The 25,242-nt window shown below is 37.0% G+C and overlaps 2 protein-coding genes across 4 annotated transcripts; both read left to right on the top strand.

The window, feature by feature from the left end:
• The first annotated feature begins 5,374 nt into the window (after positions 1-5,374).
• On the top strand, positions 5,375-6,397 carry LOC115985091. Its single transcript, XM_031108061.1, has one exon. It carries the CDS (start codon positions 5,375-5,377, stop codon positions 6,395-6,397), a length of 1,023 nt encoding a protein of 340 aa, XP_030963921.1.
• Positions 6,398-11,432: 5,035 nt separating this feature from the next.
• LOC115986493 (probable helicase CHR10) lies at positions 11,433-23,835 on the top strand. Of its 3 annotated transcripts, XM_031109577.1 has the most exons (18): positions 11,433-11,563; positions 11,707-11,893; positions 12,142-12,149; positions 13,850-13,928; positions 14,043-14,203; positions 14,398-14,529; positions 14,890-15,070; positions 15,959-16,094; positions 16,188-16,305; positions 17,919-18,008; positions 18,302-18,409; positions 18,507-18,710; positions 20,196-20,321; positions 20,402-21,066; positions 21,250-21,395; positions 22,770-22,934; positions 23,281-23,395; positions 23,487-23,835. In XM_031109577.1, the coding sequence occupies exons 2-18, from the start codon at positions 11,713-11,715 to the stop codon at positions 23,509-23,511; spliced, it is 2,640 nt and encodes an 879-aa protein (XP_030965437.1). In that variant the 5' UTR covers positions 11,433-11,563; positions 11,707-11,712; the 3' UTR covers positions 23,512-23,835. The 3 variants fall into 3 exon arrangements, with proteins under 3 accessions (XP_030965437.1, XP_030965438.1, XP_030965439.1); XM_031109578.1 differs by lacking the exon at positions 11,433-11,563 and having other exon boundaries at positions 11,570-11,893; positions 15,971-16,094; XM_031109579.1 differs by lacking the exons at positions 11,433-11,563; positions 11,707-11,893; positions 12,142-12,149; positions 13,850-13,928 and having other exon boundaries at positions 14,112-14,203; positions 14,344-14,529.
• The last annotated feature ends 1,407 nt before the right edge of the window (positions 23,836-25,242 follow it).

Here is a 25,242-nt window from a genome sequence, read left to right as displayed (position 1 = left end):
CATTGTCCATATCTCCAATTTAATGATAATTGATAGTGCCTAAGTTTGAGAATTGGTCTTAACCTCCATTAGCATAAAACCAGGGATTGTTATTCTACCACAATCAACACTATCCTCCTTATGTTTCTTCATCTTAACCACTCACCATGAATTAAGAAGTCTAGAATAACGTAAGAAAGAAACATAAGGAGTTTTATTAAACAACTTGTGTATGCATGTGATTAAGATTTTCTATTACAATTTTTCATCAAAATAATATAGAAAAATTAGACCAAAAAAGATATTCATTTATTTATTTATTTCTCCCAACTAATGCACCACTAAAGTTAGTAAAGTTTATATGAGAATCCATCTTTAAAATAATTTTTTTTTTTTTAAATATATATATATATATATATATATTCAACTCCATCAATTCATTGGTCGCACAATCCTCAATTCACAAAATTGAATTATTTGCTTTTATAATTTTCTTCATCAATCAAACAAAAACATCCCATTGTCCATATCTCCAATTTAATGTTAAATGATAGTACCTAAGTTTGAGGATTGGTCTTAACCTCCATTAGCATAGAACTAGGGATCGTTACTCTACCACAGTCAACACTATCCTCCTTATGTTTCTTCATCCTAACCACTCACCGTGAATTAAGTAGTCTAGAATAACGTAAGAAAGAATTATAAGGAGTTTTATTAAACAACTTGTGTATGCATATGATTAAGATTTTCTATTACAATTTTTCATCAAAATAATATAGAAAAATTAGACAAAAAAAAATATTTATTTATTTCTCCCAACTGATGCACCACTAAAGTTAGTAAAGTTCATATGAGATTCCATCTTTAAAATAAATAAAAACATATTCAGGCTCATCAATTCATTGGTTGCACAAAATTCATTTATCTTGCTTTTATAATTTTCTTCATCAATCAAACAAAAACATCTCATTGTCCATATCTACAATTGAATGATAAATAGTAGTACCTAAGTTTGAGGATTGGTCCTAACCTCCATTAGCATAAAATTACTCTACCACCGTCAACACTAACCTCCTCATGTCTTTTTGTCCTAACCACTCACCATGAATTAAGAAGTCTAGAATAATGTAAGAAAATAACATAAGAAGTTTTATTAAACAACTTGTGTATGCATGTGATTAAGATTTTCTATTTACAATTTTTCCTCAAAATAGCATAGAAAAATTAGAAAAAAAAAATTATTTATTTATTTTGTAAACAAGGGTGTCCAAAGCTATTTAAGCATTTTACTATTATCCCAGTTTGTGTAGTTCTTTCGAACCCATGGATCTTATGAAATCCATGGGTTCAAGGATGTTAAGTAACTCCCTTTTGGAGTGCCTTTTTTTTTTTTTTTCAAAAGATCCCAATATATGGATAAATTACAACAGTAGGACACTGTGCATATTCCACTAGGCTACTTCTTTGCATTACTTCTCTCTTGGCCAGATCATCTGTGATATTGTTAGCTTCATGAAAGACGTGACGTGGTAGGACGGTCCACACCCTACTTAGTATGGCCCTACACTCACAAATTAATGGAGCCATAACCGGAGACATGGTCCCATTTGATGTTAACCAACATATCACAATTTCAGAATCAATTTGTAGGTATATAAATTTGAAACCAAGTTCCTAGGCAATTAATAAACCTTGTCTAGCTACCCATAGTTCCGCAGCATTATTTATAACAAAACCAATATGCATTGAAAAGCCATTAATCCAGTTCCCTAGGCTATCCCGAAGGACTCCCCTTCCCCCTACAAATCCTGGATTACCTTGTACACTACCATCAATATTCAAAGCTATAAAAGGATTTTGTTGGGGCTGCCATGAAATATGTGTGGTGGTTTTAGTTTTTGTAAGAACAGAGGAGTGTGCTAAATAGAAAAATTATGAGGCTAGTTGTTGTGTCCAGTAAATGCATTGATGGGGAGAAGCTGAAAGGGAATGAAAAATCTTATCATTACGAGCAAGCCAAAGATGCCAAAGACCATAAGCAAATATAATGTTCCGGGGTGTAAAAGAAGACTCTACAAGGTTTGTATTGGCAAGATTTGCTTTTAACCAAATAATAGCAGGAGAATAAAAAAATAAAAAAAATTCTCTTTGTCCTAGTAAATTCATCTAGAATTCTTTAGCCCAAGGACAATTTCTAATAACATGTGAGGTTGTTTCAACATGACTGCATTGAGGACAAGTAGGGTCAATATCAAGGTGGATATTGGCTAAAATGGATCTAATTGGGAGATGATTATGACAACATTTCCATATAAAAATTTGAATTTTGTGTGCACACAGAATTTTTCATATGCAATTCCAATCACTAGGGCCAACTGTTATATCACTAATTTCGTAGGCTAAAATGGCTAAATATCATTCTTGGCTGAAATATTTAGCAATCTACTACATTTTTAAAAACTCAAGTTCATGAAACTCAAGTTTGACATGTAACTCGAGTTTCAAAAACTCGAGTTCCATAAAAACTGCCATGGTGGCACTCGCTAACCTAGATTATTTTAATTAAAAAATGCCACATGAAACTCGAGTTTCTTGTAATGTGTTACTTGAGTTTATAAAACTTGAGTACCATAAAACTGCACTAAACAAAACTTTTACAACACCTTACTACTAGACACCTACACACTATGATTGTCCTGTGCTTTTTACACACTTCGCTCCATCTGTACTTCACTTCACAAGTCATGAAGCATAGGCATCATCCTTGCTTTCTTTACTACACTTCAATTGTCCGTCACTACACTTGCACACACCTGACTTGTGCTTTCTTTAGTCTAATCTTTTCTTCACTTCAACATGTCCCACACTTGTGCTTTCTTTAGTCTAATTATTTTCTTCTTTTCCTTCAGCTTTTCTTCACTTCAGCATGTCCCACGTGCATTAGGCCACATCAATTTTTAAAGGAACTCGAGCTTCAAGAGCTCGAGTTTCATATTACAGAAAATTTTAAAACTCAAGTTCCATATAGACTTTTAAATTATAGACTTCATGAATTCGAGTTTCAAAATAATTGTATATTGTTAAATATTTAATAAATAGTGGTAAATTGCTAAATATTTCATTAGTCATTTTAGCCTTAATAAATAGTAGTAAATTGCTAAATATTTCATTAGTCATTTTAGCCTTAATAAATAGTAGTAAATTGCTAATTTCTCATTCTTTACCCATAAATGTAGGAAATGTCATTTGGATTAAATGTCGTTTTCCATGTTGAATAGCTTTCCAAATGTGGGAAATATTTGTAGGAGATTCAAAAGATAGGTAAGATGAATTGGGAATGTTGAAATACGTGTGGAAATTGAGTAATGTTTTTTGAGTAATGTCGTTTATAGTTTTTTGAAATATGTATAGGTGAAAAAGTGTATAAAAAAGTATATATTGTGATATGGAAGAGCGCTCTCCTTCTCTCTCTAGGGAAGAACAAGAGGAACTAATACGTAGCAATAAGAAGGTAAAAGATGTTAATCATGCAGGGTATCATGAAGGCTGGGATTCTTTTCCGTCATCGTCGAGCCATGGTTACAGTCCATGGAATCGTGCAACATCCTTCAAGGATAAGTTGATTGGAGAGATTCCAGGAGCATTTACACAGGCCTTCAGTTTCGGAGAACTCATGGAAGATGACGTGGAGTCGGATGATGAGGTAGAGGATCTCCGACAATGATTGGTGGCGGTTAAGTTCTCAAAGAGCTTTAAGCAGCAGATTAGAAAGCCGTGGACAAAAGCGCTTATCGTTAAGGTGTATGGTCGTTCGTTTGGTTTTAACTATATTCAGAATAGATTGTTATCTTTATGAAAGCCTGCTGGGAGGTTAGATTGTGTAGATTTGGAGTATGGATTCTATCTCACTCAGTTCTCATTGCGAGAGGATTATGAAGCTATTCTGAAGAAGGGACCCTGGTTCATTGGGGAACACTTCTTATCAATCAGACCCTGGGAGCCAGACTTCCGGCCAGAGACGGCAAGCATTTCCTCCATTGCTGTCTGGATAAGATTGAACAATCTTCCTATAGAGTATTACAATGCAGAAGCTCTACATCACATTGGTAAGTCGATTGGAAATGTCCTAAGGGTGGATACGCACACCGCTTCTGAAATGAGAGGGAGGTTTGCCAGACTTTGTGTTCAAATAGACGTGAATAAGCCTCTGGTAACAGCCATTTTGATCGGTAAGTTCGAACAACCTGTTTGTTACGAGGGCATTCAAAAACTATGTTTCGGCTATGGAAGAATGGGACATAAACAAGAAATTTGTCCGTACATTGTCCGTCACGATCTGCCACGGCGAACAACGGAAAATTCTGTTGAAGGTGAGTTGGCTGAGCGGGCTGAGCAGTCATGCGAAGAGTGTGTTACGGATAAAGACAAGGCAGGGGTGGGGACCACAGAGAGCGTGCCTGGCAGTGGACATGAGGATGCAATGGATAGGGGTTACGGTCCTTGGGTAGTGGTTACCAGAAAGAAGAATGGGACAAGAAATCTAAGGAGTGGTGGGCCTGTTGTTGCTCAGGAAAATGGTCACAGAAGTGGGAATGTGTCTAAGTCTTATGTGGCTCGTGGGCAAGATGGATCAAGCAGTGATTCTGTTAGAGAGGCTAAAAGGAAGTTGTCACCTATTAGAGGTGTAAATGGGCTATTACTCAATGAGGCTCTTCAGCGTATTGGAAAGGAGTACATCAATCGGGCCCAAAGTTAGCCAGAAGGTAGCCCAATATCACATGGTTCAGGTGCTGTAGGAACATGGGCTGGTGTTGAGGCAATTAAGTCTAAGACAAACCGTAAGGAGTCAATAAGGGGCAAAAAGGCTTTGGCTAGACTAAGGGCTACGCAGAATTTATCTTTGAGCGCCGTGGGAGAGACTGAGACAATTGTAGCACTGTTGCCTTCCAATCTTCACGGGCAAGCTGATCATTCCGATCAAGTTGAAGAGATGAATTGCAGACATTTTGGAGACCATCAACCGGGAGCGGCTGCTATGCTTCAGGTCACAGCCATGCCGTTACCAGAGATGGGCTTCCAATTTAAAGGAAGCTGTAGTAGAGATGCCGGAGGTAATTCTGGACAAAATCTGAGTGAATCCGATTCATGTATGAAGCTAATCCATGGGGACCAAACTCAGTATGAAACGGTTTCAAGTGCTACTCCCAACTATGTCCCTCAACCAGCTAGTGCTTTCACAGGAGATGGAGATGGGTATGCGCCAACCCATGTGGATAATATCGCTGGGATAAGGGTAGACGAGGGATATGTTGATACGGATTGGATGGAGCTTGAGGAAGGGGGCGAAGCCGCTGCCGCCTTTTGATGAGTGTTTCCCCATTCCTTATATTCCCCCATGAATGTTATAGTATGGAATTGCAGAGGCGCTCTTAAGCCCTCTTTCAAAAAGCATGTTCGTGAGCTGGTCCACAACCATAATCCAGCAATTTTTGTTGTAATGGAAACTCGTATTGGAGGGGAAAGAGCTAGGGAGATTACTGATCGGTTGCCTTTTGATGGGTTTATCCATACGAAGACGATTGGCTATACTGGTGGGCTCTGGACGCTCTGGAACTCGGAGAGAGTGGAGGTAACTCCGTTATCCAACACGGAGCAAGAAATTCATACACTAGTTAAGGTACGTAATTCTAATGCTAGCTGGATGTTTTCTGCTGTGTATGCTAGTCCTAGGACTGCGGAGAGAATTATTTTATGGAATAATTTAATTAAAGTGTCGGAATTGCATAACATGCCTTGGGTGTTAGCTAGGGATTTTAATGAACCCCTCTTGGGGGAAGATAAGTTTGGTGGAAGAGCGGTGAGTGTTAATAGGTCCTTGCTCTTTAAAGAGTGTTTGGACAAATGTAGTATGATAGATATTGGGTTCTCTGGTCCTAGGTTCACTTGGACAAACAAAAGAGATATTCAAGCTCTTATACAAGAGAGGATAGACCGGTTTTTTGTTAATCCCAGCTGGTGTCTTCTTTATCCGGAAGCAAGAGTGGTGCATCTCACAAGGTGCCATTCAGACCACTGCCCTGTCCTGATGGAAATGCAGCCAAGGAGGGGTAGTGGAAGGAATAGGCATTTTAAGTTCCAAACTTGCTGGCTCTCAGACCCATCGTTTCCCAACATTGTTAATCAAGCTTGGAGACATCCTGTGATGTTGGTGGATGCTATAAACAAATTCACAGAGGAAGCAACAAGGTGGAATAGAATGCAGTTCGGGAATGTGTTCAATAGGAAAAAGAATATCATGGCTAGATTGAATGGTGTTCAACGGGCCCTATCTAATAGGCCTTCCTCCTTTCTCATCAATCTTGAAAAGGAGTTGCTTAAAGATCTTGATGTCGTGCTTAATCAAGAGGAAGAGATTTAGGCTTTGAAATCCCGGGTTAATTGGATGGTGCAAGGAGATAGAAATACCAATTTTTATCATGTATCAACTTTGGTGCGAAGGAAAAGAAACCAGATTTTGGCTATTAAGGATGCAGTGGGGGAGTGGTTTTATGAGGAAAATGCTATAAAGGGGATCATTAGGAGCGGATTCATCGAGGTGTACACTTCTTCTCTCTCTAGTGTGTCTCGATCAGCCCCTTCCATTTTGCCTTGGCAGATCAATCTAGATGAAGAGGAGAGTCAGAGCATTGGTGGGGCTGTATCGATGGAGGAGATAAAGGCGGCTCTTTGGTCTCTTAAGGCCTTTAAAGCCTCGGGGCCGGATGGGCTTCATGCGGGATTTTTTCAGAGATTTTGGCTGGTTGTGGGTAGTTCTATGGTGAGCGTAGTGAAAAGGGCCTTTTCTGAGAAGAAAATCGCTGATTACCTAAATAGAACCCACATTGTCCTTATTCCTAAAATTCAAGGGCCTGAAACTTTAGCCAATTATAGACCGATTAGTCTTTGCAATACGATGTACAAGATTATAACTAAGATCATTGTTGCTAGATTGAGGCCTTTCTTGGATAAGCTTGTCTCTCCCCTCCAAATAGCGTTCATTCTGGGTAGAAAGGGAGTAGATAACGCTATCATAGTGCAAGAAATTATCCATACTCTAAGTAAGAAAAAAGGGAGGGTAGGATATATGGCGATAAAGATTGATCTAGAGAAGGCTTATGATAAATTGGAATGGAATTTCATAAGGGATACGCTCATTAGAGCTAACTTGCCGACTGATTTGATTGACATCATTATGAGCTACATCTCTTCAGTTTCCACTTCCATTTTGTTTAATGGAGAGGCTCTTGAGCCGATTTATCCTTCAAGAGGGATAAGGCAAGGTGATCCACTATCACCTTATATTTTTATCCTATGTATGGAGTATTTGGGCCAACTCATTGAAGGGAAATGCAATGCTCACCTTTGGCAGCCCGTAAAGGCCTCTAGGAGTGGTCCGGCCTTCTCTCACTTATTTTTTGCGGATGATTTGGTTTTATTTGCCAAAGCTGATGGCACTAATTGCTCCACCATTAGGTACGTCCTTGATGAATTTTGTAACCTATCGGGGCAAACGATAAGTGATACAAAATCGAGAGTTTATTTTTCGTCTAATGTGGATAGGGATACTAGGGAATCTTTAAGTGATATCCTTGGTTTTGCTTCTACTCCCTCACTTGGAAGATATCTTGGGTTTCCTATTAAACATCCAGGCTCATCTTCCCATGACTTTAATTTCATTTTGGAGAGAGTGAAACAAAAACTAGCGGGGTGGAAGGCTAACATGCTCTCTTTGGCTGGTCGGACTGTTCTTAATCAGGCTTCATCGGCTGCAATTCCATTTTATATTATGCAGTGTAATTACATTCCTCGGAGAATCTTGGATGGGATTGACCTGGTTAACCGGAATTTCCTATGGGGCTCTTCGGAAACTATAAGGAAAATGCATTGGGTTGGATGGCAAAAAGTAACAAAGTCGAAGGAAGAGGGGGGGCTAGGTTTGCAGACTGCAAGAGGCAGAAATACAGCCCTTCTTGCTAAGCTGAACTGGCGTCTTCATACAGAAAAGGAAGCGCTATGGTCCCAAGTATTATGGCAGAAATATTGTAACAATAGAAGAGCAAGAGCCTCTAATGTTGACAGGCTGCCTTGCTCTCAGATTTGGGTAGCAATGAAAAAGGGAAGAGATACTTTTCACAAAGGTAGCATGATGATGATAAGTAGAGATAGCAATATCAGTTTTTGGAGGGGCAACTGGATGAGTAAAGGGCCTCTTCGCCAGTTGATTCAAGGCCCCTTAACTCAAGAAGCAAATCTTTTGGAAATTAAGGATGTGTTATCAGACACGGGGTGGGCTTGGAACCGAATTCCTTTTGAGCTTCCTTCAGATGTTAGAGCAATGATTCAGGCCACTCCTATATCAATCACTAGCAGAGGAAGGGATAGGATTTCTTGGTTGGGAAACCCGAGAGGTACCTTTGACTTAAAGAGTGCCTATGGAATTGCTACGGATGAGGATTCTGAGGTGACTACTAGTAGTTTTGGTTGGATTTGGAAATTAAAGACACTGCCTCATATTAAAACCTTTTTGTGGATGTGTTTTCATGGCAGTATTGGGGTCAAAGAATGTCTTGTAAGGAGAAGAGTAATTGAGGAGGATTTGTGTCCCATGTGCCAAAGGGAGCCGGAATCAATTCTACATGCTTTGAGGGACTGTCGAAGAGTTAAGGATATTTGGAGACAGTTAGGAGTTAAGGAGACAGACCGGGGTTTTTGGGTGAGCAACTTACAGGATTGGTTGATTCTGAATGGAAAAGACAACAAAAGACATATCCAAGGGAAGCCTCCATGGAGTACTAGCTTTCTTTTTGCTGTTTGGAATGTGTGGAAGAGCAGAAACAATTTTGTTTTCAACAGAAAAGATCAAAACCCGAAGCTGTCTTTGGAGATTGAGAACCAAGCTATGGAGTTTCTTTGTTATTTTGCATCTCCAAGGAGTCCAATTCGTGGATTCTCGGATACGAAGATACCAAATGGGCTATATCAAACTGGCATGCCCAGTAACCCATGTGTGGTATTTGAAGCGTCTTCCTAGTTATATCGCGAATCTTTTAGATAAACCTCTTAAAGAATTAGAAGGACTGGTATACTGCGATGTGTGATTTGATCAAAACTCTGATTTTACAGATTCAGAATGAGAAACTGTCATACCATTCAAGTGAATTGGTATGCCCTGGATCTGACATGTCTCTTGGTAGGAAGAACATGAAGCTCAGAATTATGGGTGTATTCAATACTCCCAAATAAAAGGGGGAATTGGTCTACGGGCTCTTCAGTAACAAATAAATAGGAATTTATAGTTCTACCTCGTGAAAAAAAAAAAAAAAAGACTTCTTTTGTGGAATTAACCACTCCCTTTCTTTTACTTTATAAAGAAATGAAATTATGTTTATTAAAATAAGCAAATTCTGTCATGTCATGGTTGCAGGAGCCTATCCATCGCATAGAGGCTTTAAGGACATCGTGGCATAACCGTCGAGGCAAAGTAGGGACCTAAAAGATCGAATGTAATGATACATAGACAAGTAAATCCCTTATAAATTCCAAGGTACTTCTTTACTTTAATTGAATGAAATTAAGAATTAAGTAAAGGTATCTCTCATTCGAAGGGACGTAGACTACTCAAGAATTTTACATTTCATTGATTTTACGTCGTAATTTCTAATTGAATAAAAAATTCATAAAATAAAATCGAAATCTACAAAAAGAAAAAAAAAATGAATTAATGAAATGTTGCTTGGTCTAAATTGGAAACTTGAGTAAAGAGTAGATCTTTTCTTTTTCTTTTTTTTGGGGGGGGGGGGGTTCCGTTTTATAGATAAAGAAAATAAAGTGGAAACTCCTTTCTTTATCTTTAGTTGGTGTAACTACTTGAGCCGGATGAAAGGAAACTTTCACGTCCAATTTTGAAGGGGGATATCCTATAGGATCCTACCCAAATTTTTCTTTTGCTAGGCCCATAGCTAAAAAACCTACTTTCTTACGATTACGAGGTTCATTCGAATATGAAATCCAATCCTGGAAATACAGCATCCCACTTTTCTTTACTACCCAAGGCTTCGATGCATTTCGAAATCGAGAAATGTCTACTGGAGCAGGTGCTATACGAGAACAATTAGCCGATTTGGATTTGCGAATTATTATAGATTATTTGTTGGTAGAATGGAAAGAATTAAGGGAAGAAGGGCCCCCGGGTAATGAGTGGGAAAATAGAAAGGTTAGAAGAAGAAAGGATTTTTTGGTTAGACGCATCGAAATAGCTAAGCATTTTATTCGAACAAATATAGAACCAGAATGGATGGTTTTATGTCTATTACCAGTTCTTCCTCCCGAGTTGAGACCGATCATTCAGATAGACGGGGGTAAACTAATGAGCTCGGATATTAATGAACTTTATAGAAGAGTTATTTATCGGAACAATACTCTTATCGATTTATTAGCAACAAGTAGATCGACACCGGGGGAATTAGTAATGTGTCAGGAGAAATTGGTACAAGAAGCTGTGGATACACTTCTTGATAATGGAATTCGCGGACAACCAATGAGGGACGGTCATAATAAGGTTTACAAGTCGTTTTCGGATGTTATTGAAGGCAAAGAGGGAAGATTTCGTGAGACTCTGCTTGGCAAACGGGTGGATTATTCGGGTCGTTCTGTCATTGTCGTGGGTCCCTCCCTTTCATTACATCAATGTGGATTGCCTCGCGAAATAGCAATAGAATCAGATGGGAGAAGCCTTTAACTGGGTGGAAAAAATTAAATACGGATGGGTCTTGTGTAGGAAGAACGGGTAAGGCTGGATGTGGAGGTACTATAAGAGATGAAAACAGGGATTGGGTAGCAGGTTTTGCGAGACATATTGGGGTAACTAATAGCCTTGTTGCGGAGTTATGGGGATTGAGAGATGGTCTCATCCTTTGCTGTGATCTTAATATTCCTTGTGTCATTGTTGAGGTAGATGCTAAGGTGGAGGTGGATGTCTTAAAAAACTCAAGCTACGTAAATAATGTTGTTTCCCCTTTGCTGGATGACTGCAGGCAGCTTGTAGCCCGTCTCCATCAGGTGCAGATCAATCACTGCTATCGTCAAGTTAATCGGTGCGCTGACTTACTGGCAAAAATGGGCGTGGAGCAAGAGTTAGATTTTGTCCACTTCCATGGTCCGCCTATGGACATTTTGGAGTCTCTGCTTTTTGATAAGAATGGCTTGTATGTTAACAGGGCATGCCCTGTTATAGCTGGTTCTGGTTAGTTTTCTTGTTGTAATGCATCGTATTTCTACCCAAAAAAAGAAGGTATAAAAAAGTATATAATGTTATTTAAAAATTAAAAATGTGTTGTTTAGAGGCCTTATAGCTTTTAGAACTTCTGCCCAAACTGTATCAGGAATTTCTGTGCAATCAACGTGCTCAATGGTCTTCACTTCCCAGTTCCCACGTCTCCACGTCTACAACCAACATACATCCTTATGCGCCACGTGGAAAATCAAATCCCGATAATACACTAACCTTTCTAACACACACCACACCAGAAGAACAACGCGATTTACGGTAAATTGAGAACTCCTAAAAGGCCATTTTTGTCAACATAAAATCTCACTCACTCTCCCTCTCAAGCTCTTGATTTAAAAAGTCACAAACAGCCAAATCTCTCTCTCTCTCTCATCAGCGAATCACAGTTTCTTTTTCAACAGAAAGAGATGAATTATGAGCAGAGGCTCAAAGCCGCAGCGAGAGTTGTACTCGCCGATGACTCACGCGCCGGCGACGCGCCTGTGGAAGCCGCGAGCTTCGGAGTCACGGCGACGCTGAAACCTTACCAAGTCGAAGGAGTTTCGTGGCTCATTCGGCGGTACAATCTCGGCGTCAACGTTATTCTCGGTACGATTTCACTTTCTCAACTTTTTTCCGTGTTTGGTTGCTGAGAAATCTTGAGTAAAAGTAAATGAAAGTTTTGGAATTTGAGTTTATAGTTAGTGAAATTCAACTTAAACTGATAACGGTTAAAAATTTACTCCATAATTAGGGCTCATTCACAGTGATACAATTCAGATTAATTTTCATTTATATGCATATTTAATAATTGGAATGTACATTTAATTGATTGTATTTCCTTGTTGAATTTGCAGGAGATGAGGTACGATTTATTATACGTAGAGGAAGTTCAAAGTTTTGTTTAAATTCATCAAAATGCCTCAGATATGTTTCTAATTCTAAGAATGTTCATAAAATAGTTGAAGTAATTATGGAGATTGTTGATAATTTTTACCTACCAAGACCTTTTTCAGACCGCGCAAAAGTGAGAGATTTGTGCACTGGGTACAAAGTGTTTGATCCTTCGAATTAATTGCTCGAGAGATAACATTTTGGGGAGACTCCAATTGATATTTGAGATTGGGACACCGCCCTTATGCACAATTATTAGAAAAGCTTAAGTCTATGGCATTGTGGTCAATGATGTTAATTTTTTTTCCCATTCGTGACTTCCACTTGAATGTGTATACTTAACAATCTTCTTATCATGTTTGAGTTATTATCTTTATGTGAGTTTTGAGATCTCTTTGTAAGCCACGAATAAGAGTTACTAGCTCCTTTTTGCCGCTCGCCACAATTTGCTCTAATACCACTCGTTCGGGGAGATAACTTTGTGGGGAGGCTTTAAGTAAGGCCTAAATGTAATATTGGAGTACCACTTAACTTAAAAGTTTCAGTAAACCATATGAATAGAATATTTGAATAGAGTGTATGCACATTAAAGTGCCCGATATTTAATGTTCTTTACTAATTTTTAGACTAAGGCTTGGTTTATTTTTGTTGCTGTTGTTGTTGTACTTTAGTATCTTTTTTTTTAGGAAATGATATTTCTATTACCCTATTAGAAGGGACTTGGACCTTGATTTTTCCTTTTCCATGATCTTTCTTGAAGTAATTGAGTTTGCCATACTACGATTTGCACACGAACAATGATATGGACACAAATTTTTTCACAACTTGCTAAGGTGGTAAGTTGTGATTGGTGCAACATTTTTTTTACATGGACTCACCAGTTACACCACTTTAAGTGTGCATCAATCACAATATGCCATCTCAGCAATTGTGAAATATTTTATGCCACTAGACTTATTATTTGCATGCTTACCATGTTAGAGATTCTTGAATACAAATTGCTTTTCCAAAGAGTGAGAGCTTTTGATCTTTCCTGAATTTTTGGGCTTCTTGTAAACCGATGAATTCTTTCCAAGTTACATGTGAAATACTTTTCCCAAGGGACCCCTGTTTGTAGTCTATTTCTACAATGAACTAATTCTTGATAAACCTGAGAGCGCAAAATATTTCATGAAAATAGACATCCATAGCAGTTAAAAGTAACATACTATAGTTAGTTTATGTTAGTGCTTAGAATTTATGAAAAATAAGATGTAAAATGTACCATAAATTTAGAGTGCCAAATCTGTTTCCTTTAGTGCACCTTAGACATCTGTGTTTTTTCATCAGTAACTTGGGGAGAACCACAAAAATGTGAGATGTTTTGAAAGAATGACAACAAAGTCTCGAGTATTATATTCCTGTCACAGGTTCATGTGTGACTTTTCAGTGTCGATTGTAGTTGCTTATTTATGATGACAGATTTTACGTGGTAGGTTACTGTCAGAAAATTGCAGTTTAGCTGCTTATATGGGAAAACCTAACTGTGGTGTGCTTATTTTTTTTTAATCTTCTTTAACCTTACCTAGCCAAGCAGAAGTGAAAAGCAGGAAATTAATAACGCCTGTAAAGTGTAGAAATCAATGCATAATCTTGTTCAGTGTGCTTTGTATCTAATAAAGTCCTTGACAGATGGGACTAGGCAAGACTTTGCAAGCTATCTCTTTCTTGAGCTATTTGAAGGTTCACAAAAAGTCTCCTGGGCCATTTTGTAAGTTGAGGACATTTTTGTATGATTCTGAACATCATGAAGTATTTGTTTCTGGTCTTGGATTGGATTCATACTTTTTTTTTAGTTTCTTATTTTTATTTCAATTATTTGCAGTGGTGCTATGTCCTCTGAGTGTGACAGATGGTTGGGTTTCAGAGGTAGTTAAATTTGCTCCAAACTTAGAAGTTCTTCGATATGTAGGAGATAAAGAACACCGCCGCAGTCTACGCTGGAAAATGCATGAACATGTGAAAGAACAGTCCTCATCCTATAATGTAAGTTTATGTGGGTTTACTAATTGGAGTCAGGCTGTGGATGTAATCATTTTTAATTTTTTGGTTACTTTGGTATTATATGATATTAATTCATAACTTTCTAGAATTTTCCTTGGGTTGGGCGCTTGTTTGAAAAATAGGTTTTCCTGTTCAATCTATGTCTTGATGGTTTTCCAAGCTGGATCCATTGACAGGGCTCGTTGTTACCTTTTGACATTCTGTTGACAACGTATGACATTGCATTGATGGATCAAGATTTTCTGTCTCAAATATCGTGGCAGTATGCAGTAATTGATGAAGCTCAAAGACTTAAAAATCCTTCCAGTGTATGTTTATTGCTTAGGATAACTTGAAATATTAGTCTTTTTTTTTACTTATGAATTACATCATTAATCATATTGTGAACATTTTTATTAAGTTTCCTTCAAAAATTGAAGGGAGGACTTAGCACTCTTTATTTACTATTTCTACTGAAAACAATAAATTTTTGGATGCCAAACATGGAAAAATGACATACTGAAAGTTTTCTTCAAATAAATATTTGAAAGATTTGAATTATGCAACCATATTACTTGATACTTATGCCAATTTTAAGTAGATTAAAAACTCATTTTAGTTAAAGTGATTATTTATTTTCTTTTTTTGCCCTTTTCTTATTGCAGACCTAAATGCTTAAACCTTAACAGGTTCTTTACAGTCTCCTCAAAGATCGCTTTCTTATGCCCAGACGGTTGTTGATGACTGGAACACCTATTCAAAACAATCTCACTGAACTTTGGGCTTTGATGCATTTTTGTATGCCTTCCGTGTTTGGGACACTAGACCAATTCCTTTTCACATTCAAGGAAGCTGGAAATCCTTCATCAGGTTATCCTCTTACCAGCCATTAGTAAGTTGTGCAGTGATTTTAGCTCTTCCAAGACTATGAATTTATGTTTATATAATTTAAGTGTCTACTTCTGCTACAACTAATTATAGTATATTTTAATTCCAAATTTACCCAAATTATAAAAGAAGCCAGGTCATCAATTGAATGGTTATTTGGCCGAGCCAGTGGCCTGTGGTGCAATTATAATAAAAATTTTATGAATATGTTGAGAAATGATTTCATTGGTATAAACAGTTTGGAGTCAATTTAAGATTTATCAATCTATAAAGTTTTAATTAAGTATAATTGGGGTCACAACTTTTCATAACTATAATGTCAGCTGAGCTACTGAATATCAAAATACTCCTGGTTTAGAATTTCAAACATTGAGTGTCTGTAAACCTGTACATTGATTTGCTCATTTCGTCAATTACGCAGTTTTACAAGTTTGTTTTTTGAAATTGAAAAAAGCAATTAAATTATTACGATTATCTTTTCTTTCCATTTTTATGTACAAAATTTCTCAATCATGAGAAGTTTGTGTCAGGAACAGGACTTTTTTTTGATAATCATGATTGTTATTGATGCTACTTTTCTTGAATGCTCTTGCTTCCATAAGTTTTAGAGCTCCAACTCATGCACACAAACACACATGTAGATACATTCAGAATATATGTATTGCTAGTAGTGTGGGCTTGCTACCTTTAATGCGATAATAGCTTTTAGTTTGGAACTGTCACAATCTAATCACTTAACCTGGCTTTATTTTTTTTGGTGATGATAGCTTCCTTTCTTCATGGCTTTTGTGATTTATTAATGAGAAAGAGGTTTGGGGAAAATGTAACATGATTTCATTTATAGACGTTAAATTTGTTAATTATGATTAGGTCATGATACAGCCAAAGTAAAGGAGCAATTCCAAAGTTTAAAATGTATATTGGGAGCCTTCATGCTTCGACGAACAAAAGCAAAGCTCATTGAATGTGGAAATCTAGTGCTGCCCGCTCTTACAGAGATAACCGTGTATGCTTTCTATTTTATGTCACTAACTACTTCAACCAAAAGTTCTGTGTGCTTGTTTACATCATATGATTCTAAGATGCCTTATATTGACAGGATGGCACCGCTGCTCAGCCTGCAAAAGAAGGTGTACTTGTCAATATTGAGAAAGGAGCTTCCTAAACTACTTGCTTTATCTTCAAGAACATCAAATCATCAATCCTTACAGAATATTGTGCGTTAGTTTATCAACTTTTCACCTTTAGCACCTTTCTTCATTTTCATTCCAGTTATAAGTTGCAGTACAATAAATCCCTTTGTTCCTTAACTTTTACTAATCCACATTGGAAGAATTATTTTATTTCACCTAGCTTCTAGGTTGAGTTAATTGAGGAGGTGTCAGATGTTGGATAGAATAGAATGGTAGAGAAGAATACATATGGTCAGCCGTGATTAATCTGTTGGGGATGCATATCTAATCCCAAAGTTTTGGGACTTGGGCTTTGTTGTTATTGTCAGGTAGCTTCTAGGTTGACAACACTTTATTCAGATGACATAATCTCATTTTCCAAGTGTGGAAGAAGTTTGTATCAAGGATAGTATATTGATGAACCTTCTGACACTAGGGCTGCCAATGTTTTATGCTTTTTCTTAAATTTGTTGAAGTATAATGTGTGGATTGATGGAATCACTTGATAGATGATTCTCAGTATATTGGGCTTGGGAATTGATATCTGATGTTTCTGATCTGAGGATTATGTCAGGTTCATGGATCTCATGAATCACTCTGCCATTAATCATCCTCATATATGGAGCTTGTGCTCACCTAAAACTAATCATGTGTTTGGCTACTTATGCTCCTTGTAAGTCAAGAAAGGAAAAAGCTATGCAAAAGTTCACTCACTGCCAGCCTCATGGATTGAGTCCATTGGCTGAAGCATGCCACGTAAAGAAGGGGTAAGTGGAAATTGGTGGGTCCCTGTTGGCCTTCCACGGTTCCACCCCTAAAGCTATGTAATATTCTTGCCAAAGGACAAGAATGATATGATGATTTTTGAACCTTCTTAATTAATGTTAAATTACAGCCTGGTACTGAACTGGAGTGCTATGACTCATTCTGGACTGGATTAAGAGGCTAGCTGCCTTTATCAATATGATTTCCATAGCTTGAGAGGTGCAAACTAACTCCAAATTTGGTACAAAATCGAGGGAAACATAAATATATGGACTAGCAAGGCAGTACAATGACTTAAAATTTTCCTCAACAATTGACTGCCTCAAAAATCATAAAATCGTTCTTTACAAAATCTGCTTTGAAAACCATTTCTAGTTTAAAACATATTTAATTAGGAATGCTGAGGTATAGAATGTGAACTTTTAGTAGAAGTCTGTACTGTTATCTTAGTAGTCTAAGGCCCTTAATCATGTAATTTTTTATTTCTTGCTTTACAAATTCAAATGATTTGTTGATACTTAATTGCTTACTTTGATTGCAATTCATGTAGGCTGGATTACTTTTTATTATTTTTAATATTAACATGTTATTTTACATTAGCAAAAGGGAATTTTTGTAATCATTCCATAAACCCTAATATAAATATGTGCTAAGGTGAAGGACTGATCAACCAGCACTAAAAATTTTCTCAAAATCTCTTCTCCATTCTTCATTTACAACTCAACTCATGGTTTTTGTTTTTTATTTTTATATTATTATCACCTGTATGGTTGTATTGGATGTGTTTGTGTGTTTGTCTGTGTGTTTGTCTTTGTGTGTGTGTGTGCATGTGTGTCCATGTGTCACTCTAATGTTATAAAGCATTTGACCATTGATCTGCCATTTGTGTACAGGTGATACAGCTAAGAAAAGCAAGTAGCCATCCTTACCTTTTTCCTGGTATTGAGCCTGAACCATTTGAGGAGGGTGAACACCTAGTTCAGGTAGCCCTGCTTTCTTATGTTGATTTGATATAACTGTGGTGTAATTGATGTGGGGTGGGAACCAAAGTATTTGGTCTCAAAACTCTATAATCTCCTTAATAGTGAAGGGGAAAACAAAAGGCGGGAGAAAAAAAGAAAGAGGGATAATAAGGTTGCTTGCTTGTGCTATTTTAGCCCAAAATGGATAAACTATGTGCTTTATATCTGGATTGATATATATTAAATCTGTCTTTTCCTCACTCATGATGTTTCCTTTGAATGAAACCTGTATTCGTTTATGGCTTCTTGATCAGGCCAGTGGCAAACTTATGATATTGGACCAACTACTCCAGAAGCTACATGATTCTGGACACCGTGTCCTTCTCTTTGCTCAGATGACACATACACTTGACATTTTACAGGTTTCTTGTCCTTTTACAAAGAAAACTTTTATAATCTCTTCAGCTAAATTAGACAGTGTGCAGTTTGTTTTAAGAAGTGTCTCCATATTCAATGTAGGATTTTCTTGAGTTACGAAAATATTCCTATGAGCGTCTTGATGGATCAGTTCGGGCTGAGGAGCGCTTCTCTGCAATACGAAGCTTCAGTGGGCAATCAATTAAAGGGAGCTTGAATTCTGAATCTGACCAAAATGGTGCTTTTGTTTTTATGATCTCTACAAGAGCTGGAGGAGTTGGCTTGAATCTAGTGGCTGCTGATACCGTGAGCTTTATCAAACTCAACCAACCATGCCCTCATCATTTTTAATTGAGTTGAAGCAGGAACTTTGGACTTGTTTTGTGTTCATTCGAGTGGAATATGAACACATTAATATGTTTGTGTTGTTTGAAGGAAATGGTTCTTATCTGTCCAAATACAAATACTTCTTAGGTCCTTTTACCCAAAGCATAGTTTTACTTGTTTTAAATTTATTTCTTGAGATATATCATATATCATTGATTATGACATGGCATGAAAAATGTACAGTCTGGAGAAAGCTAACTCTTGAAATTGTGTGGAAACCCATCCCTGTAATTAATGAGGCTAAGGGCTGAGAAATGAGATATGCATTGATGCATTCTATGTGTTCTATGCTATAACTTCTAAACTTCCTGATTGCATGAATTCAAAGCTGGTCAGTTCACTACTATGATAAAGATAATTGACAGATTCTGGTATGGTTCTTATAGTCTTAGAAATCACCACGCTCTCTTACCTATTCCGTATGATGAGGAAATCATGATATGATGAATTTCTTCTTTGATCAATTTTGAGGGCGGATGTAGCTAGGCAGTCAAATTTTGAAATTGTTATTTACTTGTTGGGGAGAAGATTCAGATATCAGAATCTGGTGATTAATCAATCATCACATCTAAAGATAATTTGCCAGCGGACTTGCATTGGTGGCTGAAAATAGTTTTCTGGGGATGTTACAGACTACAGATATCAATAACAGACACAAGCTTGAAGGCTTTGATGATCTGAATAGTTCTTGTGGAAACAATCATGAGTAGATCTCTGATAACTCATAGTTGAGCTTAGAGGTGACAATGGTTGCCAATCTGGGTATCATGTAAGATGTAAGGTGGGAAATGGATTTGCACTAATGAGCTAGGAAGTACCTGCTTCAGAATACAAGAAAGAAATACTGTATAGTATTATTACCATAAATCTTTTTAACAATGTTCAAGAAATTAATTTGGCAAGGTGTTGTAACAATTTCATTCTGTTTCTATTTGTGTTGTCCTTCACAAAAAAATTTACTTGACAAGGCTAAATGAAACTACCTGAGGCAATTATAAGTCTTTATCTCTTCCTTTTTGAGGTTTTCAAATTTCAGTTGTTTGTCTAATCAACAATGTAGTAAAATATTTTTAATTTTTTTCCATTTATTTCAGCAAGTAAATAACTCTAATTACATATTTTGGATGTTATATTACCCAAAAATGAAGGTAATAGTAATCCTCATGTTCAAAAGGCTCTAAGGCAGGTTTTTACTTCTCTTGATGTTAATGACTTCGATAATGATATCACTAATGATATCACCTGTGGTTGAAAGTGTATCATGGTTAAGAAACCTTATTTCTGTGTAATGCAGAAGCCTACCTAGATCTTGTTCTTCCTTGAAGTTGCTTCAGAGCACATCTTTGTATCCTTGTGATATTATTTATGGTTTTTTCACAACTTGTTTTCAATCTACATTGTTAGGTTATATTCTATGAGCAAGATTGGAATCCTCAAGTGGACAAGCAGGCTCTGCAGCGGGCACACCGAATCGGTCAAATGAATCATGTTTTGTCCATAAACCTAGTTACCCGACATACTGTGGATGAGGTGAGATCTTACTAATCACTATCAGCCTGTGTTGTTGAAAACCGTAATATAGACTGTTGGTTTCATGTGTGTCAGTATAGGTTATTATGAGGAGAGCAGAGAGGAAGTTGCAGCTTAGCCATAATGTTGTTGGGGATGATGTTATGAACTGGGAAGGTAAAGAAACTGCAGGAGTTGAAACTGGTGATTTGCGTTCTATCATATTTGGGTTACACAGGTTTGATCCTACTGAGATCTCTACTGAGAAATTGGGTGAGACGCAGATGTCTGACCTGAATGCTATGGTTGAGAAGGTACTTGCAAAGCGCTATGAACAAACTGCGGAAAAGGATGATAGGAAATTTGAGGTTAACCCATTAGATTTGTCAAGTGGATCTGATATTGCTATTGGAGAAAGTTCTACCTCTGTCGGTTTAGATCCTGGTCTTGATGATGCTTCATATCTCTCCTGGGTTGAAAAATTGAAGGAGGCATCACAAACGGGCAGTAACCCAATTATGGAGTCAGGAACTAGAAGGCAAGCCCCTGAGGAAAAGCATCTAAAACATGAGGCTGCAAAGAAGAAGGCAGAAGAGAAGAAGTTGTCTAAGTGGGAAGCCCTTGGATACTGCTCATTGTCTGTAAAAGAACCTATTCCTCCTGAGGATAGTGATATGATGTCAGATTCAGGTTCTGTTCATTTTGTTTATGGAGATTGTACACAACCATCAAAAATTTGTCCATCTGAGCCCACAGTTATCTTCAGGTAAGTTCATTGTTCTGGAAGGGCCTTCAATTCTGAATTTGTAGAAGTTTATATAAAACGATCTATTTCATCTCCTGTTACATGACACTAATATCTCTACTCTTTATGTTTTGTAATGGTTCCATCTCATTGGAGGGTCGTCCATTTTTACTTGTAGTGTTGATTTTTATGTTGATTTTGCAGCTGTGTTGATGACTCTGGAAATTGGGGCTGTGGAGGAATGTTTGATGCACTGGCCAAACTTTCTGCAAGTATCCCTGATGCGTATCAACAAGCTTCTGAATTTGGGGACCTGCATGTTGGTGATCTGCATCTTATTAGAATTAATGGTCAGCTTCTGTGTTCTCTCTTCCTTATTTTAGATTGTTTAATAACCAAATATGCTTCGGATTGTTTAAAGACACTCAAGCACACTTCAGAAGTTGTTCAGGTACTGATGACAGGATACAATGTTCAATCCATGCAAACAATGTTCAAGACCCACTTGTTGTGTGTGTAACTTACTAAATGAAAAATTAAATCCTTAGATATTCTGTTTCCAGTTTCTACTCAATGACTAAATGAAGAAGATTATCACAAGTAGGTACTATTTATATGATTTCCCAATGTAAGAATGTGTTACCTCATTGTAGATAATCCATCTAATAATAAATCAAATGATTATGGACACCACACAGCATCAGTTAGATTAGGTTAATTTATGCAGATACCTGTAAGAAGGACCCACGGTTGTAACCTTTGAAGTATTATGGTGGGCTAGGATAGATTCATGAGGCATGTTCAGTATGTGGTAATAGATGGGAACAGGGTGTGGATTTGGTATGATGCATGGTGTGGACAACAACCTTTGGAAGATTTGTATATACAGAATTGCACACCATTGCAGTTCATAACAATGCTACAATTAGTTCTTGTTTGGAAACGCCGATTGATAGGAGGGCACGCTATTAGAATATTAGGTTTATTCGAGATGTTAATGACTGGGAACTGGAGTCGGTTGACACTTTGTTTGATATGTTATACTCAAATTTCCCATGTAGTGAGGGTTCTGCCAGACGGAAGTGGAGATTGACTAGTGATGGGCAATTCAATGTTAGCTCTAACTATGAAGCATTAAACAAGGGGGGCGACGTTTCATTGGAAATGTATTTGGAGCACAAGGGCTCCAAAAAACTTGAGGAAAGTTCCTAAGTGGTGACAATCTTATCAAGAGAGTGATAAGTCTGTTAAATTGATATTGCATGTGCAGAAACAGTGGTGACACTGTAGATCATCTGTTATTATATTGTGACATTGCTTATGAATTGTGGACATTTACCTTTACAATGTTTGAGACACAATGGGTATTACCCAAGAGTGTTATAGAACTACTTTTTGGATGGAGGAATTGATTGGATAAATATTCTTCGGTTGTATCAAACTTATTACCTCTATATACCTTTTGTGGAAGGTAAAAATCTAACGTACTTTTGAGGATGTGGGAAACTCATTTACTTAGCTAAAATCATCTTCTTAAGAACTTTATTTGAATTGTCTCATCTTTTGGGCCATAGTGAGATGCAGTCCGTTGTAGCCTTCATTGATTCCCTTTCATATAGACTGTAAATTCCAAACTTTGGCATTCAAGTTTCTTTTTTGGTTGGTTGTAAGGTTTCTTTCTTTCATATAATTCTTCACCTCTCAACCAATTGGTTGCTATGCAGAGGGCAGTGATGAACAGAATATGGAAGGTGGTAGTCCTCAATGGGTGGCTTTGGCTGTTGTACAGTCTTACAGTATTAGGCGTAAAATCCCTCGCAGCAAGATCTCTCTTCCTGACCTGGAACGTTGCTTATCAAAAGCATCATTCTCAGCAGCTCAAAACTCTGGTAAGGTGTCAAGACACAATTGGCTTGTTCATTACAGAACTTGATGTTCTTGGCTTGCTCTTCCGTCCTATTGGTTATTTTGAAATTCTGAGTGGATTGTGTGCTTCCTTGTAAATGTAACCAAGTTTTGCTTTGTAGTTTGCGTGCTTTGAGGCATGAATTTTTGTATCTAGTTAACTGTGGTGATTATTTGATTGCTTGTCATCATGGTCATAAAATTCTCTTCTATTTGTAATAAACACCTCATTTACCAGAATTCTCAGGCTGGTAATTTAGAATGTGAAATTTTGTTTATTCTTCATATGTGAAATCGTCTTATGTTATATTTATCTGATTTTTCCAAAAGCTTCAATCCACATGCCACGTATTGGGTATCAGGATGGATCAGATCGCTCAGATTGGTACACAGTGGAATGTCTTCTACGGAAATATGCTTCCGTATATGGCATTAAATTTTTTGTGTATGTTGTTCTCTCTCTCTCTCTCTCTCTCTCTCTCTCTCTCTCTCTCTGTGTACATGTGTGGAAAGTTAATTCCTTATAATTTTTGCAGGTATTATTATCGACGGTCAACTTGAGGCATGGCTTGAGTTTTAAATCAATCTCCAGATGACCAAAATCCTAGCTTAATAGCATAGAAAAGGATATGTGGATCTCTCTCCTTTCATGTTTTGCAATATTTAAATTGACTTCCCTTTTTCGCTTGGCTTTTTATTGGGGATGGAATAGAGGATTTGGAAAAATAGGAGGGAAAAGGTATACAAATCTGACATCTGGGATGATGTTCAAAATTTTCTTGTAAATAAAACTATGAAAGGGTGGTCGTTGGTCTGATTTTCAAGCGAGGCCCTAAAACTCTGGCAGTTTATTTATTTATTTATTTAAATAAGCAATTATATTAATTTAGTTTACAAATGACAAGATCTTAACTGGAGCAAAAAACAAAAAACAAAGAAAAGAGTCTATGACACTATAAATTAACAAGTCATAAAATTTACAACTCTTGTATGCAATATTCAGGGTTAGGTTTCTCATCTAACAAGACATGTCCCACAAAAAAGTATTGCTCTAAACATAGGCAAATACGGTGGAAGAGATATCCCAAATAATACACAGAACCTTGTTACATAGGATATTTGGCATTGCTTTACGGTTGCTTTACAAATTCTTGATTTTTCTAACTACAGCTTCCTCTGATAGCATATTGCTGCTGCTATATAATCTAGTTTGTGATATGGTATTGCAGCAACCCACATTTGCTTAAACACAATTGCTCTAAATCCTCCAATCTTCAAGTTTCTAACAAGTTTCTAAGGTCCCATTAGAGACATTCTGACCAAGAGGAACCAATCTGATGAATGTCACACCATGCCAGTCTTCAAGCTTCTAAGGTCCCAGTAGAGAAATTCTGACTAAGAGGAACCAATCTGATGAATGTCACACCATGCCAGCAACTGAGACCAGATCCTTCTAGTAAAAGGACAATAAAAAAAAAAAAAAACATTTCTAGAGCATTTCCCGAGTTGATAGTCTATATAATATAGCTAACCAAAAATGAATGCATGGTCGGGAATGGAAGAATTATGCGAGTGTAATTTCCACCATGGTGCTTCTTCATGTTTAATCCTAATTTCATTCCAAGCAGAATAACAAATATATATATATATATATATAAAAGCAGATTTCATATGGAAGAGCATGAGGTTTTTCCATATGATGCATTCATTAAGATTTTTATTATTATTAAGGCTTCCACCTCAACAAAATTTGTATTTAATTATATCAAACTATTAGCCTTTGAATTAGCCAATGGAATAAATGCATATATTAATTATCAATAGTTGTGCATTAATGATTTATATTAAAGGAATTTATATGATTATTTTTATAAATTTTATATGAGAAACTATTTTTATTTGTAATAATAATGATAGATTTAGAATATGAGATTATTTAGTTGCTTTGACAACAATTAACCAAAAGCCATAAAAAAGTAAGGGGATGTTTGGTACATGCATTTAAAAACATAAGTTTTATTGTTTGAAAATGTAGGGGCCTTTTTTGTGTATTGCATTGGGCTAGGCTACCTCCTGCGGTAATGGACCCGAATGTTTCTGAGTAAAGGAAATGAGACCGATCCAACTGTAATTCAACTTGGGCCAGCTTGTGCACAAACTATGCCTTGTCTGCCAGGAGTATGCTTACAGCAAGCAGAACTGTTTCAGATGAGTTACGGTAGGCAGATATAATAATAATAACAAAACAGAATACTCTGACTATTTAATGAAAAATGACCAAGTAATCCCTAC

Source organism: Quercus lobata, chromosome 4 (assembly GCF_001633185.2).
Source record: "Quercus lobata isolate SW786 chromosome 4, ValleyOak3.0 Primary Assembly, whole genome shotgun sequence".
NCBI classification, from domain to species: Eukaryota; Viridiplantae; Streptophyta; class Magnoliopsida; order Fagales; family Fagaceae; genus Quercus; species Quercus lobata.
The sequence above is the reverse complement of the archived record's forward strand: the minus strand, read 5'-3'. Positions and strand labels throughout refer to the sequence as shown.